Source organism: Perca flavescens, chromosome 6, assembly GCF_004354835.1.
Source record: "Perca flavescens isolate YP-PL-M2 chromosome 6, PFLA_1.0, whole genome shotgun sequence".
NCBI lineage: Eukaryota > Metazoa > Chordata > Actinopteri > Perciformes > Percidae > Perca > Perca flavescens.
In genome coordinates this window covers 29,972,281-29,991,254 of record NC_041336.1, presented here as the reverse complement: position 1 = coordinate 29,991,254, position 18,974 = coordinate 29,972,281, and the positions used below count along the sequence as shown (strand labels likewise).

Here is an 18,974-nt window from a genome sequence, read left to right as displayed (position 1 = left end):
TATAGCATTTGCTGTTCTAAACACGGTCTGCCTGCCTGCACCTCCCTGGCAAAATCCTCTGGGTAACAGGATGCATTTGACAGTCTCCCAATTTGTTAGGATTACATACCACAGAGCAGCAAATGTGTAGCTATAGGCTGAGAAACAAGTGACTGTACAGCCAAAGAAAGGAATTCTGGCAAAAGGTTCCTTAAACTTTATCAAAGTGCAAAAGATCGTACAGAACTGGACATTAAAAAGTGCTAAATGCTTTGCAACAATAACAACTTCAACACAGCTGTAGACAGAAATCACAGTCACAGTGCTTCAGCGTCTGTATTCATTTCAGTCATGTCTTTAAACGCAAAGCACACGATCATTCTCAAACATCCGATCCAAGCTATATCTCTCAGTACATCAGTGATGTTCAGGGTGTGGTCATTCGTCACTGTCTGGAACCCACAGCAGCCCTTCCCAAAACTATCTCACCCCCCAATCTCTTCTCTTTTTCAGTCACAGTGAGTAACTCCTAAGGTGTAATGTCTGAGGAATGCTGTTAATAAGTAATGATTAACGATGCGGATGTGTGTTTGTGTGCATGTGATTCGGAAGAGTTTGACCTTTATAGGCTCTTGTTGGATATCTGTTACTTCTGGGTTCAATTGGATATTGTCCATTAAAGTTCTATTCAGTGCAATACGGTATTAAAAAAAATAACCCATACAGCCTTTTATGACGTTTCATTATCCCCAGTGACTAAGCTTGGGTGTTGTGCAAATGAAGCAATTAAGTGATAGTGCATGAAGGATACCACACCTCGTCCTTCCTCGCCTCAGCGAGGCACAGCATGTTGAGAGAGGAAAGGGGTGTGTTCAGAGCCCTGCCCACCATGTCGTCCACTAAATACACACTCGCTCATCACACACAAGGACAGGCCCAGACTTCAGCGCCCACAGGCACCAGTTTTCTATGAAAGGAATAGAGTGAGCGGCAGTAAAAAAAGAAAAAAGGAGAGAGAAAAAAAAACATCAGGAGGAGGAAATAGAAAGGCAGAGTCAAGCCCAGTGAGGGAGTGAGAAGAAGGGGAGAGAGATCATAGGTTTGTGAAGTGGATTGTGGCCGCAGGACTGCATACTCTGGGACGAACCGAGGGCCAGAGGGAGAGGTAGACGCGAGAAAAGCAGAAGTTGCTATCAAGGGGAGAAACTCGCCAAGGATTATTATTCTGTGCACGGACAAACGGTGACAATGAATTCTCAGCAGCAGAGGTACAGGAATTTCTCCTCTGACAGCGTGGGCAGAGTTAGGACGCCCTCAGACGAAGCCTATTACCAGGGGATGCTGAAGGCTACCGACGGCAGAAAAGGTACCAGTATGGTGGCAGTCGATGGGCAAGAATTAAGTGTTTTTCCAGGAAGATGAGAGAGCAGCGCTTAAAGTCATTCCAGCGTTTTGAAATTGTTCAGGTTGTAAGCTTTTCTGCCTGTTAGAGCTCTAAGAAGTGTATGTGGTGAGGCTTGATGGGTTAGCGTGTCTACAATGCATGATTTTGTACATCGCTCGTCAAGTTTGAATAACATAACCTGCAGCCATCTGACATATTTACAGACATGAAGCTATCCTAAATGCACTGTACTGTCCAGTGTGTCTGCTCTCTGTGACTTAAAGGAGGATACTCCCCTTTTCGAATGCATCAGCAGCTTCCTCACTTCGTATTGGTCAGCAAAGCACATTCACAATTCCTGTTGTGTAGCATGCATGTGTTTTGGGGTGAGTGAGTCACTATATAGCTGCAGTCTATTTGCCTTTAGTTGTGCTGTAGCCAGGGTGAATGGTGTGTTACAGTTTCTTCTTTCTTTTTTTCCTAAAAAGTATAATGCCCTGCTTTAACATGCAGCGGTATACAGGAGATGACTTCATCAACACAAATAGAATCTGTCATTGTGATTGTGTGTTTGCTCTTCCAGCCTGAAGAACTACTGATCAATAATTGTGGTGGACAAAGGTTAAATATTTATTTAGGTTAAATAGGTATTCTACCCAAAATGTACCTTATCATGCAGGGAAAATGAGCTTAAAGTTGGAGCTAATTTTAACAAGACTGTTGCATCATTTCATTGAAAACATTGGATCACATTTTATATGTTAATAATGTTTTTTGCATGTAAAATCTTAGGCAAGTAGTAACTAGAGCTCAGATAAATGTAGTGGAGTAAAACGTACAATATAAGTAATGTAGTATTGTAAATGGGTTGAAGTATAAGTATAAAGTAGCATAAAATGTAAAATGAAGAGTACAAGTACCAAGTAAGTAAATGTTCCTGGGTACACCGGTAACCAGTGTTTGGGCTGTAAATTCCACACCTCAGTGAAACGTATTTGTTTTCGTTCACTCATCCCCTTATCCACTTGCACGCCCGTCTCTAAAAAGAGCAATGGGTCCACAAAGAGCTGCAGTGGTTGAACCCGGATTAGGTTACATGTTGTTGACAGAATGCAGAGACCCAACAGGTCAAAGTTCAACACCTCTGGGAAACTGCTTTGTGTGTGTGTGTGTGTGTGTGTGTGTGTGTGTGTGTGTGTGTGTGTCTTGTTTAATTATATTCATGGGGTCCAAAAACTGGGAGTCCATTATACTTGTGGGTTCCCGACAGCTTTGTGGGGCCAAAATGCTGGACCACACAAGTTTAAAGGGCTGTTTGAGGGTTGAGATTTAGTTTTTGGATTGGGGATAGAATTAGGTTATGGTTAGGGTGAGGGTGAGGGTAAGGGTTAAGGTTAGGCATTTAGTTGTGATGGTTAAGGTTAGGGTAAGGGGCTAGGGAATGCATCATTATGTCAATGATGGGTCCCCACAAAGATAGTGCCACAGACCTGTGTGTGTGTCTGGTGTGTGTGTGTGTGTGTGTGTGTGTGGGTGGGTGGGTGGGTGTGTGTGTGTGTGTGTGTGTGTGTGTGGGTTTGTGTGTGTGTCACCAATCATCATGCTTCCACTCGGTGACATGTTGCCCCCTTGGCAGGAAGTAGAACCACAGAGGTTACGTATTAAAGCTTGGTCCCCTGTTGGTTTGAATGATATGAATGATTGAATGAGGAAGTTAAAGGTCTGTGGTGTCTATATATATATATATATATATATATATATATATATATATATATATATATATATATATATATATATATATATATATATGAGTTTCCATGGAAACATACAAACATACAGTAGTTGCATATACTGTAGCACATTTGCAGAAGTCGTTGCTCACTCCCTCCTGAGAAAACATGAACCTCTGGGCGCCTATTTTGTTTTAGCGTTGAATCACAGCACACGCTGGGTGTGTCACTATAGAGTTAGATCACTCCTTTAAAGCTGATAAGACGCATGACTCTTTGTTGATGTCCATAGTTCCCTCGACAGAACGATCCATTCCTTGTATTCAATGCAAATGAGGCTAAGAGTGTCATATCTGTTAAAGTTGGAGCTAATTTTAATCAAGACTGTTGCATCATTTCATGGAAAACATTGGATCACATTTCATACGTTAATCGTGTGTTTTGCATGTCAAATCTTAGGCAAGTAGTAACTAGAGCTCAGATAAATGTAGTGGGGTAAACAGTACAATATAAGTAATATAGTATTATAAATGGGTTGAAGTAGAAGTATAAAGTAGCATAACATGTGCCACACCTTGTGGGTGCATGCAGGTTTGTTTTCTTAGTGTGTGTTGCCAAGATCTTGTAGCTTCTTGTTGGGAAAATTGTTCTAATAGTTATGCCATGGCTTGTGCTAATCCTGCAGAGTATCTTCACACTTAAAGAGCATTTGGCCTTTACGGTGGAATCCTTTTTATGAATGTTTCTGTCCAAGAGCACAGATGGCAGTGGTGTCATATAGAGAGAGACTCGACCTCGACCAATACAAAGTGTCCTAGACAATAATGGCGCATCTGTGCACAATGAATGTGCCCTGATACGCCCTGACTCAGTGGCAGGTGTGAACAGTCGAGAGGCTTTTTTTTTTTTTAACCCAGTGATGAATCCGTTTGTCCTACAGATATCAAACAAGTCTGGTATCTTGGGGATTTCCTCTTTTATGTCAACTAAATGGAACTTGTAATTGCTATTCTGAAGATCCATCAAATGCTGTTATTTTAAACGACACCACGTGTGTTAAATGTTTAAAAATCGATTCCAATTTGTCCTTTTCATACGTATCTGACGCTAAACTGTGGCTTCTCTATGTTGCAGATGAACGAGATCGAGTGCAGAAGAAGACCTTTACAAAATGGGTCAACAAGCACCTGATAAAGGTAAGGACCCATCCTTGACTTTCACTGTTTCGTATTGTACTCTAAAGGCACATTCCTGCTCACGCATGCCTACAGTGTCGTCGTCCATTTTCATTTACACACGAACAAGGCACACTAAAATAATAAAATGTTCACCAAAAAGTGTTCACAAATGTCACTTTCTCTGAACAACATGAACATGTGGGTGACTGCTTTCTTACGTAGAAGCCACAGTGCATATCAAAAAGTAAAAGTCCCTAAAATGTGTGGTCCAGGACTGAACAATACTGTACAAGTGGCAAGTAGCAGATGTTCTCTCAGCCAATCATCACACTGATTTGCCATCAGCCACAGGAGGCTATGTGGAGTTTTTGGTAAATCAGTTGCTTTTAGATGTTACTTATGGATGGAATTAATGTGAAAATAAATTATTCTCTCTTTTGCTGGGGACCCCCTGAAAACCCTTTTAAGGACCCCTGGGGGGTCCCCGGACCCTAGTTTGGGAACTACTGTAATAAATGTTGCAAGTCCAATGGGCGATAAAACGATAACGATATGTATCGCGATAGACACATAATCAATATCAATAGAAAATGCGGTCGATAAAACGTTCGATAACTTGTTTTTCTTCATCAGAAGAAACCAGAGGTTGTGAATCAAGTTTGGTTGCATGAACAAAGGCCATCACTCTCTGGCAACCTAGCAACGTGGGGAGTGACACTCTAACAGCCAATCATGTAACAGTATCATGTTTGGTTGCGCCACATCGCTGTCTCGTGTTCTTCAATAACAGAACCGGCGTGGAGTGGAAAGTGAGTGCCGCAGCGAGCGAGGAAATCGTTGATTAAACAGGAAATGTCAGTCATGGCAGTTTTGGGGATTTTATAAGTCTGACCGTAGTCAGACCAATGTCGTCAGACCAACACTGGTAATACCATAAACTTGTTTTACCACTTTAGCCGCGCTCACACTTTGGAGCACAGCCGTATTCGCCATCAACGTCCAACAACATCTGCAGCTGCAACACGGCACAAGCAGCAGACCGCCATGGAGAGTAGGGCTGGGCAATATATCAATATTATATCGATACCGTGATATGAGACTAGGTATCGTCTCAGATTTGGGATATTGTCATATCGTGATATGACATAAGAGTTGTCTTTTCCTGGTTTTAAAGGCTGCATTACAGTAAAGTGATGTCCTTTTCTGAACTTACCAGACTGTTCTAGCTGTTCCATTATTTGCCTTTTCCCCACTTAGTCATTATATCCACATTACTGATGATTATTTATCTAAAATGTAAGTGTGAAGATATTTTGTTAAAGCACCAATTGTCAACCCTAGAATATCGCTGCAATACTGATATCGAGGTATTTGGTCAAGAATATCGTTATATCTGATTTTCTCGATATCGCCCAGCCCTAAAGGAGAGGTACTCTTCATCAGCGCCTTACTAAACGCTACAAAGAAATAACGAAGGCAGACATGCTGAGGACTGTCCAGAAGCCAGGTTACCAACCTAGCACTAAACCTGCAGAAAATAGTTCCTTCTCAGGTTTCTTATATTTAGCTAACACTTTGCACTATTTTATGACACTTTATTAAGCATTTCTTACTTATTCTTTAATTTTGCACCTTAATGTTAAGAGATAATTGTTAAGTGTTCATTGTGATTTTAGACCGGTTTACATTTTAATTATTTGAGTGTTTTCCATGGTTGTGTTGACATTTCTGCTTTTATAACTGAGGGGATTATAATGTCAGATTAAATATCAAATGCCCTGAGGACCTCTAATGGAACGTTTATTGTATGCGTGCGACGCACTTTTATGACCGTGGACTCGGATGTCCCATCAGATTCCCAGAATGCAATGCTATGTTGTGGATTATTTTAAATGACAGGCCATCATTAAAAATCTAAAATGTAATTTCCCCTCACCCCCTCCCCCACTCTCTCACAAAAACAAACATCAGCCAGTCGGTTATTGTCTCACACTTGGTCTCTATCATTGCACCGTTATGGGGAGGCTTACCAGAAGTCCAGTCTGTCATCAGCTGTGAGTCTGTGTGAACCATCCGTCAGCACACGTCCACCCTCACCTACCTCACTCTATTCTCAAACTAGGACCTGAAAGCCCTCCTGCATCACACCGTCAGAGGGGTAAACCGATGGATGGATGGATGGGGGTAAAGTCAACCACGCCATACTCCTCACTCTGGAGTTTCTCATTAGGAATGAAAAATGACTTCTTTTTTTTTTCCTTCCAGGAAAATCTCATTTACAGCCTTTATGACATTCAGTTGTTCCACATTATTTTGTATAACATTCATTCCACAGACACAGGGCCATTCATTTTTTTTTTTTTTTTTTTTTTTTAAGAAATGGAACAAGAAGGAAAAAGTAAGCACAACCAATGTTTTCCTTTCCATGAATGTGCAGTGCTAACCTATTCTGCTACCACAGTATGAGAACACACTGTAGTTTCTCTTAAGTGTTCGCTGTGATGTTTGGAGGGTGAGTCACAGACATCTGGACTCACTTAGCTCCTTCTGAGAAGGCAAATTCGGGTCTCGGCCCGGAGCCCATGGTGGTTAAGGCCAACGGTAGCACACGTGCTGCACCAGACTCCTGGGTCTGGGTGGCTACCTGCGTTCATGCACGGCCTAAACTGACGGGCATGCATTGATGCATGGGAAGTTTTGCACGTCAATATCCGTATCAAAAATGGATCTTTTAACTAAGAGGAGCATCACATAACAAGAAAAGGAACATCACCTCCACCTACAGTCACCTATTGAAAAAGTTCATCGAAGAAAAAAGGCACACGTTTGGTTGGGAAAGTGTTAACTCCGTGGCTGAATTCGCAAGACTAAGGTTAAACTGTTGTTAAAGTGATTTATTGGCTTAATGGTTGGCTTGACAAGGCCAGACTATAGGTGGGGTGCAGCCATGAAAAGCCGTAATGGCCCATAGAGTGGTTTCCCCGGCTCAGTAAATCTTTTTATACTTTACAACGTCAGAACAGCTGCAGAACAAAAATCGGTTTTCTAGTAGGATCTTACATTTGATTAGATTAAACATTTTAGGTCACTTAACGTAAACCCCGGTTCTTTGATAACAGTTGGTCACGCCGGGGCGATTCCCATAGTGAAACACCGAACGGAGTTAGAAAAAGAACTACAATTAGTGCAGATGGAATGTCAGTAGAGCTGCGAAGATCCATCAATTAATCACTGCACGTATTGTATAATCGCTGTACATATTGTAAAAGCCCTCCAACACTGTATAGTTATCTATTCTGTATTGCCATAGTTATAGCCTGTCCATACCTGTGGTAATAGACACTCATATAGACACATATGTATATATGTATATATCATTTATACCTTGCACTCTGTATATACTGTAGCATATGTTATTTATTCATACTGTAGCACGTTATTTAATATGTATTTGATCCCTGCTTAAGTACTTCTGGTAAGACACTAACTACATTTCGTTGCTCCGTACTTGTGACGTGCAGTGACAATAACGTTGAATCTAATCTAATCTAATCGATTAGTTGTCAACTATTGAATTCATTTTGATAATGGATGAATCGGTTTGAGTCATTTTGTATGGATTTATATGTAAAGATTCTCCGATTCCAGCTTCTTAAATCTGAATCTTGTCTAGTTTCTTCACTCCTCTGTGACAGTAAGCTGAACATGTTTTGAGTTGTGGACATAACAAGACATTTGAGGACGTCATCTTGGGCTTTTTGGAAAACACTGATCCACACGTTTCCCCCCCTTGTTCTGACATTTCTATAGACCAAGCGAGTAACCGATTAACCCGAGAAAATAATAGACAGGTGAATCAACAACGAAAATAATCATACCTTGCAGCCCTGTGTCAGATTATACCGGACTATTCATTTAAAGGATCACTTTGAGAGTTTAGAGGGAACGCACAACATTACGTTAAACCCAAAGCATGTTAAGTGTTTTGTTTCCAGGCAGTGGAACAGAAGCCGGCCGAGGGGCTGTCAGCCATCTGCGCTAATGACTTCCACTTTGAAAAGTTTACACAGCAGCTCTTTTAAACTCTGAGAGGGCAATTTGTCGCATAACGCCTACCTTTCAGCTGCAACAGCGTGGCGGATCAGCCTCCGAGACCACAGCCTCTTCAATACAAAGTAATTAAGGGGTGGCGATAGATGGAGTACACACTCAGGAGATACACTACAAGATAAGCACACAATTCAACATTTAAAAGGAAATGCGCAGTCAAAAATATGGTTAATATGTTTAAAGTTGTATTTAATTGTGTGCAACTCAAGAATGCAGATATGTCTAATACATATAGGGTTGTGCAATTAATCGACATTCGAGCATATATGATTTGGGCTCCTAATGATCACAAAAACAGATAATTTTGCACATGGATTGGGTTTTTTTTATTTATGTTTTTAAGTTCAACAATTGCAACATCTTTCCAAAATGAGTTAAATAATCGTGATTTCAACATTGACCAGAATAATCGTGATTATATGGAACGTTTTTTCCATATTCGAGCAGCCCTGACAGTACACAATGAAAGTTGAACTAGACCACACAACACACCCTCCTGAGGATGTTTTAAATGTGTAGACAGCGAGCCCTAGTGGTGGCAGTGTTGGTTACCTTGACTACACTCAGATCGCCACTGTGCTGTGCGTCTTCGCTCTGCAGGAAGGGAGGAGCATACAGTATGTCTAACGTTTGGATAACTGGGTTTGAAATTCTTGCCAACATAAATGAGACACTGTTGTAACTTGCAAAAGAAATGTGCTTTCATTCCATTTGAGGGCCATGGCCTCCTTCACCCACATGACCAAACACACACACACACACGCACAGACACACACACACACACACACACACACACACACACACACACACACACACACACACACACACACACACACACACACACACACACACACACACGGAGGACAGATGCGTGAACTGGATTTTGTTGAATTAATGAATCTGTTTTATCCTTTTTTGTCTCTAACCCTAACCCTACCATCATGTCCGTCCTCTAACTTTCCATTTCATCCAAATCACTGCTCTTCATTTCATTGTCCTCCTCTCCTCTCTTCTTTGTTTCCACTCTTTCCGTTTCTCCATTACTCATCCATCCGTTTTCTCTTTTTTTTTCTCCACCTTTCGTCCCTCATCACCCAGAATCAGAGGGCAGAGGTAGGTACTGGCACGTCCCAGCAGGACTGTACTAAATGTCTGGTCATGGGCGCTTTTTTTTTTTTTTTTTTTTGCATGGACACCTTTCTCTTATTTGTTTTTCTGTTTTCCTCCTCGTATCTTATCATCTGTTTCACTGGCATCACCACAACATCTTCCCTCACTGTCTGGGTGCAAGTACACCACACCACCGTCATATACTGTAAACATGAAGTATATATTAAGTTTTAGTTGATTTTATGATCCCCAGCACATCTTTTTTTTCTGTCTTTTTTTTTTTACCTCACTGATGTGGCTGTTATTCGTTCCCATCTATCACTTTTCAGGGATGACAGCTGACATTTGGCATCTGCATTAGGAGCCAAGTTTGGTTGCTCACGGCTATGCATTCCTGACCTGTGTAGAGTTGTACCAGCGGAGAGAACGCTCTGAGCACTGTCAAAAAAAACTAACCAACGCTGCTGGGTAGCAGTCTCAAAATTGGAATAAAACACGTCTGTTACTGAAAGCTGAACTAGTCAAAGTCCTCTTTCGCCATCATCTTTGACAGCTCATTAGCAGGGCCACACGAAATCCGCGGGCGCAGATTTTAATAAATAAATAAATCGGAATGTTAATTACATCTCCACCTCAAGCTGAAAATCAGCCAGCTAAATTTCATATTTTTTTTCATTTTTATTATGGATCACCGCTGACAAAATGTCCACAGATTCCGTGTGGGGCTGCTCATTAGGTTTCACAAAAAAAACAAACTGCACCACACGTTGATGCCGTTGATTTTTAATAAAATGCTTCTGAGAGCTTTTGTCACATAGAGACCAGCGGCAACAACGTTCATCAAAGAACCATGTGTGTCGACAACTAAACTGAATTAAATAGCGCAGCACTGCTTTTGTGTTCTGCTTCGGTTAGTACTAAAACAAATGCACCAGCTGTCAGTCCTGTATAGCTGTCCTGTGTATATAATATGGTTGTTTGTGTAAACCATGGTGCACTGCTCGCATCTTGAATCTTTGTGCCGTATCTTTCCTCTGTGACATGGCGTTTTTTTCCCTTTTGTCCCGGCAGTCGCAGCGTCACGTCACAGACCTGTATGAAGACCTCCGCGATGGACATAACCTGATCTCGCTGTTGGAGGTCCTCTCCGGCGAATCACTGGTGAGTATCGCCGCCGCGGTGTCTGATTTCTGACCCAACTCTGCTTCTTTTACCTGAGTCCATATCCACGCCGTTCCACCTCCGAAGTTGCCGCAGGAAATTCCGCCGGATGCGTGTATTTTCGCTGATGTCCGTTACCTTCCTCTTTCTTTGTGTTGTAATTTTAAACTCTGGTGGATTTCTGAGGACTGTGGTTAACTGCTCCTCAGATCTCTGCAGGGTAAATCCAGACCGCTAGCTAGACTATCTGTCCAATCGGAGTTTTCTGTTGCACGACTAAAACAACTTTTGAACGTACACGTTCCACAGTGTTGTAGTCTAGTTTTTTGTAGTGAGTATAGAGTAATTTTTTCCCCTCCCAGCATTAGACTCGCCCGTCCCAGAGCAACACGTTCCAAAGCGACAACCCCATACGTTTTTTGTAACGTTACCGCATAAAGCATCAGCCTCATCTGGCTCATTTTCTGTAGGCTAACGTTAAAGGAACACGCCGACTTGTTGGGACTTTAGTCACCGTAACCCCCAGAGTTAGACAAGTCCATACATACCCTTCTCATGAGATGAAAAGGGTATGTATGGACTTGTCTAACTCTGGGGGGTCCCAATAAGTTGGCGTGTTCCTTTTAACATCTGCTGCAGTGTCACTCGAAGCAGCAGTAGCTTCAGGGGCCGGCATACCAAAACACTGCAAGAGTGTAGTTTCAATTTGCTTTCATTTCATATCTGCTTGAGTAATTCACATTAGTTAATTTCAAATTTGCGCAGAGAATGATGGCCAATCAACTGTGTTGTTGTTCCCAGGCGATTCGTATCAAAGACAGTTAGGTAACGTTATCCTTGCATTTTTGTAAGTGGGTATACAGAAATCCTTGACCTTTCCTAGTGGGTATACTCTGTATACCTGCGTATCACGTAGACTACACCACTGACGTTCAACCAAAACCACTTCCTTCCCGAGGCTGTTTTGCAGCGGCTCCGTGCGGAGCTTAGCTCCGCCCATGACGATTGTGATTGGTTTAAAGAAACGCCAATAAACCAGAGCACGTTTTTCTGCCATCCTGGAATGCTGCCATCCAGACCCTCCTCCGCTCCGCAGTGTGTGGATGGTCTGGCAAAGCGAGAAAACACTTTTACCTCCACCATCCATCAAAACCAAAACCTTATCCAGACTATTTACACGAGGAGTACTTATCTTGAGTCAGCCTGGAATATCATCCCCGTGGCAACAAGCTGTAACCAATCGCTGCCAAGTTGTCCGTCAAAGGCTTAATCACCCTGAGCTGAACTCTGCTAAACAAAGACTTGTTATTTACTGACTTTGGCAGCTCTTGAGTCTTTGAATCCATATTTCTCCGTCTCAACTATCTATGAAACTTTCATTTATTTGTTTTTTAGATTTTTTTAATCAAATGTTTAATATTTTTTTATTTAGAGCATGTCAAATTCAACAAAACAGCAGTTGTTGAAAACATATCCAACACAATAGAAAAAAAAGGTCAAAAGGGGAAGAGATAACATAATTAGTTCCATTAGCGAATTCCCTTAATTTACATTTACACACGAAAAGGAGTAGGAAGAAGTATAAACTAATTTGATCCTACCTCTTAATAATTAAATCCGTAATGTGACTTCTCATACAACCTTTCTATGGCTTTAACCCTCCTGTTGTCTTCGGGTCAAATTTGACCCGTTTTCAAAGTTTCTGTATCAGAAATATGGTCTTTCTTTTAACCAAATTACCCAAAAATAACATGGATGGTTCCATCCACGCTCTTCGCATGTAAAATTTGGAAAAAATGGTTTCAAAACAGTATATCCCGACTAAACATTGACATACCAGTGATTGTCCACTCGGCATCCTCTGATCTTAACTATTTGTTGTCATAATTTCAGTTTTTTTTAACTCACAATTTAGACATAATATTATATAAATGACATTTATTGACCATGAATTTCAAAAATAAGTGTAAAACTAGTGGTCATAAGCTGGTGTTAGTGGTATATATGCTGGTGGTAGTGAGGGGAAAAATGTAAGAAGCGACAAAAATGTCTAAAAAAAAAAAGGATCAAAAACTTGGAAAAAGGCAACAAAAAATGTTAATAAAAAGTGTTCATTTTCTATTTTGACAAGTTGCATAGTAGATGGTAAGACATAACTGAGCCAGCGTTGTTTATTTGACACCCCGGGGCTTCAGATCTCCATACAGAAGCTTCTCTGCTGCTGTAGCTCATTGCTCCCTCCACCAGCTCGGCTCATCTTCTCCATAGCCTTGACACATTACCGTCACTGTGGCCTGTGTGTGCATGTGTGTGTGAACTATATTTCCTATCTGATGTACGGTTCTTCTTCTCTGCTGCTTCTCTTCCTCGCCTCTTATTTTCCTTCCTATTACCTTGGTCTGTGTGTGCTGATCTTTGGCCCACGGCCTCGGCCTCCTCCCTCTGCTCTGTCCGGGGCTAGCTGAGGGAGAGAGACGTGGGCAGGAGCGCTCGGTTGGTGAGTGGCTCCATAACTTCCAGTAGACATCTTTTTCTTTTTTCTTTTCTAAATTTTTTTTCTTTTTAGTTCATCCGCGCTTTCTCCGTGATCTGGCTGTGCATGGTATCCAGATTAAGCATGGGCCCGTGTGAAATTCTGACGGGATGATAGCCTTCAGCAAAAAAAACATCACGGTATCGCAGTATTGCGGTATTGCAATTACAGCTTTAAAATGTCTTATTTTGAAATGTCTGGGTAAAACAACAACAACTTTTTTTTTCTCCATTGAACACAATGTATTTTCTTTTTTAAACCCGCACTGGCAGGGAGAGGGATTTCTAAACTGCACTTTCTGCCCTTGACTCAAAAAAAAAACCCAGCTCACACCACAGGAAAGGTATGACGGAACATTTTAGTGGTTTTAAAACCGGGACTTTTTCAAACCGCTGTATCCCTTAAAACAGGTAACCGGACCATGCCTAATCCAGATCTCCATGGCTTGTCAAGTGTTTTGTTGCCTTTTTTCTTTTTCTCAATCAGTACGTTTACATGCACACCAATATTCCACTATTATTCAGAATATGACAATATTTCAAATTTGATACAGGTCATGTAAACAGCATATTCCGGTTGGATATTCCAAATAAGGCCTTTTTCCGAATATAGCATTTTCCCATTAAGACGTGGGATATTCTGGTATTATTCAGGTTTTGGAGGCATTCTTTGGACATGTATACAGCGCATTCGGAATATGCGTCTCAATCTGTGTTTTTACGGCCTCTTGCCTGTTTACGGCTTACGGTCAGATCTGAGCGTTGCTATGGTTGCTGTACACAAATCAACCAGCCATCAGTTTGCAAGGCTTGAGAGTTGATAAGAAGGAGAAACACAGCTACTTTTAAACATTATCAAAGACTTGGATATCAACAGGTTTGCATGTAAACGGGAATATTAGTGGAATACTCACTTTCATTAGCCATGTAAACAGCTTAGTCGGAATATCGTCTTTTTCGGAATTAGGGAAAAAAAACTGAATATTGTGGCTTTCTTTAGGCATGTACTGTAGCTGCTGGATATTTACACAAATATCCAGGCATCAATATGTGCCGCTGACACTTACAGGACCCTTTTGATAAGCTTGGCAGTTTTTGGTGCAAGCAGTACTTGATTGTTTGTATTTGTTAAGGAACTCTTTTTTTCTTTTAGTTCAGCATTTGCAATTCAAAGGACACGGCATTATGCATCATGAGGCTCTTCTTAGCTTGCTGTCCGATGACTTGAATTATACAAAACCGTGGCTCAGCCACTGCTAATTTCCTGCTGTAATTAGTATTATAAAGGATTTATTATTATTTCCAAAAAATATCACCCTTTTGTCCCCTTATGTGTCAGATAGTGGCGAACAATCGGTCTGAGGCAAAGAAAGCAGTAACCTGTTAGATCAAATATTCAGCACGGTATCTCTGTGGGCGTACTTTAAATGAAAAGACATGCCCACCAGAGTGAATTCCTTGAAAAACTATCCAAGATTCACCGGATATTACTACATTTATTCTATTCTGTTAAATGTCTTGCCACCTGATTTTTCAGTTGTCCTTTGCATTCATTATTGTGTTTGGATTGAATGCTTTCCTTCTCCTTCACCATGAGTCTACCAAAAGGGTCGTCTCTGACGGTCGAGTGTGTGTATATGTGTGTGTCATGTAACTAAACACGTCTCTGTCTCTTCCCTCTCCACCTCAGCCCAGAGAGAAAGGCCGCATGCGATTCCACAAACTGCAGAATGTACAGATCGCGCTGGACTTCCTCAGACACCGGCAGGTAGGACACCTAAAATCATACCTTGAACCTTAGGCCTGAAACAATTTTTACATAATCTCCCTTTCTTTGCTTAACTGCAATTGATTGCTAACATTAGCTAAGGTCCTAAGGGGTATGACTGTTGATGGTAATTGTCAGTTTTGTGTTCATTTAAGAAGAAAAAATACAACGTGTAATGTTAATAAAGAGGCGTGGTTCACTTCATAGGCTGATCTGGGTCACATAAAAGTGATATACAGTATTTCAAAAGATGTCATCCGGAATTCATTCAAAACTTTGTTTGCAAAAATAATACACCATACATTTTTTTTGTTTTGTTATTTGACTGACGGAGACAATTGCATTTTTAATCGCAATTATTTCTGAGACAATAAATTGTTCAGAACAATTTGGAGTCGTTACAGCTCTTCAAACAATGGCGATGCCTTGTCTCGCTGTGTCTGTGTATTCACGCGATGCTGTGGTCATTCAGGATCACATTACCGTTTTTTTTTTTTCTCAGGTCAAGCTGGTGAACATCCGAAACGACGACATAGCAGACGGGAACCCCAAGCTGACCCTCGGGTTAATATGGACCATCATCCTCCATTTCCAGGTCTCCTTCTCTGTCAGTGTTGTGTTTTATTATATTATCGCTCCATACCTCTGTCTCTGGGATCTGCACCTATCAGCTGATGTTTCTCATCTCCCTGGAACCAATCAGAATCGACGCTGCTCTTCAAAAAAATTAATTTAATTTCTAATCAAAAATCAAAATGAGGATACTTCTTAACCTATTTCTGGAAGCATTCACAGCTATCATAACACACTTATCACTGCAGTCAAGTTTTTTATGAATTTATGAACAGTATAAAGACCTATGCACCAGCAGGGTGTGTAAGTATGAGTCACTTCCTCGCTGACTCCCAAGAGGAGGGTGGGTCAGGCCGAGTGAACAACATGCTGTAAAGCTACACTCCCAACCGTGTCCCGGATAGCCAGGCCTTTTCCTGTGTATGCCAAGAGCTGCCAGGCAGAAATAGGCAGGGTCACACCTTCTAATATCAGATGTTTCAGGTTCGGGTTGCAAAAAGCTAAAGCCGAACATGGGAAATAAAGGAGACATTTAGTGGTGATATGGTGAAGGTGCCATTGTGCCCTGTAGATATAAACACTGTTCCCAGACTCTTTATACTTGTATATAATAGAGGGGATAATAGCTGGGTTGTGGTTGCTAGTGAGTCATAGAGATCAAAGTGGAGAGGAAAAACTCCCTCTTAATATGTAATTTAGTGTTCAATCTCACAATGTGATTATCCTAAATTCATTTAATTGACAGAGAAAAAAAGATTGAGTGTGCTCTGAAGTAAAAAAAAAAAAAAAAAAAAAGTGCATGTAGGATCTATATTTAACTAGTTGCTCTAGAATATTGTATGCTCGGTAAAAAAAAAATCGGCAGGAGGGGTGACATAACTCCATTTGTTTTCAATTAAGGATGTATCTAAACAGTACTCCTCGTTTAAAATTTTTTTGAAGATTTGCAGGGCAGAGGCGTGAGAAGAAGTGAATTTGAATGGCACGCACACTCGTTTGTACAGGCACACACAAAATGGATAACCTGATGCCTATGACTAATCTTTCCTAACCCCCAAAATCTCAAAATGAAAAGTGATCTGGATGCCACAGACGCAGCGGCATTTTTCCCAGACAGAAATCCTTCTGCATCCTGTGAGCCAAGTCCTAAACAATAACACTCCAGTCTACTGAACTCCTAAAAAAAATATGTGGCGTGCTAATAGACAGCCAGGAAAGATATTAAGTCAAGGAGTGATAAAGGTGTTAATCAGGACTAATGATGATGATTGACGTTTTTTAATTTGAAATTAACCACGGGTGTCATTTGATTCCGATCAAAATTGCATTTTATGGTTTCCACTGACAACTGATTTCCTCCACATTCCTTCAAAATAGATTCTTCTGTGATCCACCTTTCTGACACTGTATTTATAAATAACATCCCAGATCTCAGATATTCAGATCAACGGCCTGTCGGAAGACATGACGGCCAAGGAGAAGCTGCTGCTCTGGTCCCAGAGGATGACCGAAGGCTACCAGAACATCCGCTGTGATAACTTCACCACCAGCTGGAGGGACGGGAAGCTTTTCAACGCCGTCATACACAAACACCAGTGAGTGGGGCATTTATTGCTGATTAACTGTGTGATTGGGAAATGATAACAGCACTATAAAACAGGAGCAAAGAGTATATTGAAGTTATTGAGTTAGAGTGCACAAAGACGATGTCAAATATTAACCATTTAGAAAAATGCAGGGCTGTAATCTGTAATACGACCAGAGATGCTGGGTCTTGTCACGCCACATTATTGTCTTTGAGTTTTATTAAATATAAAGTGCACTGGCAGGGCCGATTCCAGGGCTTTTTTAAGTGGGGTGGCACAGAGGGGGACGGCATTTTATCAGAATACAGCATAGAAAATCTGCTAAGAAATATTGGATAGGTTAGAACAACATAATGTAATTCTGCTAAATAAAACATCACATGCACAGGCAGCCAAGTGACAGTACTCTGATCCAATGGAAATCACAATTGTCCGATTGTCAGCACTCTAGCTCAATGGTTTGGGGGCAGGGGGGAAATCATATTTGAGGGGGGGGCCGGTGCCACCCTGTGCCCCACTTCTAGCCCCTCGCACCCTGTGCACTGGAGAAGGAGCGGGACCTTGGCACACTTTCAAATGTCAAATTACACTCCATGATGCCAGTCTTAACCTGCTCTGTAATTAAATCCCACTCTTTTCTAGTCTAAATCATTTTAGACATAATAACCGTGGCATGGCTTTTTTTTCATCGGTCTTCTGCATCGTATTATGATTTATTTTAATGGAAAGACAATAAGATTTAATAGTGACAGCCTCCATATAGTTGCACTCGCAGTGCTCAAATTAATTTATGCACTCTTGTCTGTTTAATCATGTTTTAAAGCCTGATATTTTTGCTTTACTCTTACCATAAGGTCTCCTATTTTCTACTTGCTGCAGTTGCTGACAGTACTGCTGCTTTAATAAAAGCTGTATTAATGCATCTACATGAACATTTCAGGCCTTCAGGCTAGGCATACCAAAGGCAGGCGTTGGCCATGAGTATTGTACCACCTTAAGATGATAATTCCTTCAAACATGATTAGCTTATTAGATTGTTTGGGAACCTGGTGAATTTGATCCAGTCGCTGTTGACCACCAAATATGCTAATTCCCCTAAAGTTGTGGTGTGTATTTATAGTAGACTTAGTGGTTAAGGATCGCTTTGTGTGGTGGCATCCTGGGAAATGAATGGGCATTTATTTCTCAGGAAGATTTGTCAATACAATTAATTTCTTTTAAGATATTTTGACAAAGGGGTTCGTGCAGAGGAGTCCAGACAGCAAACCAAAGAAAAGTGGTATTAGATGAGACAAAGTTAATGTAGCTCTTTAATGCCATTCTGTATTGAAAGAAAGAGACGCCTGCATGGGCACGTTTCCTCTAACTTGAGCGTGTTCCTGAAACACATTTCATTTTTTTTTTTTATCTCTTCGCTCTCTGTTTTGGAGACACCTGAGGCTGGATTAGGGCTGCCTTTTCATAAAGGGCAGGGGTGTGGTGTGTGGGCGTAACTGTTGCACACTTTGGCTTCAACATGAAAACTGTGGCATTACTTAGTGCCTAGGCGTAGTTCAGGGCATCCAGAGAATCCTAGACTGTCCAGGGTTTATGTAGGTGTGTGGACTTCAAATCGACTTCACAGAGCTTCGGTCGAATGTAGGTTTCATGTGGCGAAGCGTGATGAAGGAGCAGTGACTTGGCTGTACCAGTAGGAGGCTTTTTCATCTCAGCAACCCTGCAAAAGGATAAAGGGGATCTTCACATGATGATTAACCCCTGAGACGATGCATTGGATGGATTTACATGCAACCATCGAGCCAATAAGAGATTTGTTAGCAAGAAACCGTAAGGCCAAGCACTAAAGTAGAACCTTTTTACTTG

The 18,974-nt window shown here is 41.2% G+C and overlaps 1 protein-coding gene across 7 annotated transcripts in view; it reads left to right on the top strand.

The window, feature by feature from the left end:
- Positions 1 to 18,974, top strand: part of plecb (plectin b) — a 73,558-nt gene that overhangs the window by 23,342 nt on the left and 31,242 nt on the right. For 4 of the 7 annotated variants that reach the window (XM_028579728.1, XM_028579733.1, XM_028579726.1 and 1 more), the window contains exons 2-7: positions 4,228 to 4,289; positions 9,480 to 9,494; positions 10,563 to 10,652; positions 14,875 to 14,952; positions 15,455 to 15,547; positions 16,954 to 17,120. In XM_028579728.1, coding sequence (XP_028435529.1) covers positions 4,228 to 4,289; positions 9,480 to 9,494; positions 10,563 to 10,652; positions 14,875 to 14,952; positions 15,455 to 15,547; positions 16,954 to 17,120 — 505 coding nt within the window. The remainder of the gene's footprint in view (positions 1 to 4,227; positions 4,290 to 9,479; positions 9,495 to 10,562; positions 10,653 to 14,874; positions 14,953 to 15,454; positions 15,548 to 16,953; positions 17,121 to 18,974) is intronic. The other 3 variants (XM_028579729.1, XM_028579727.1, XM_028579732.1) reach the window with 1 other exon arrangement.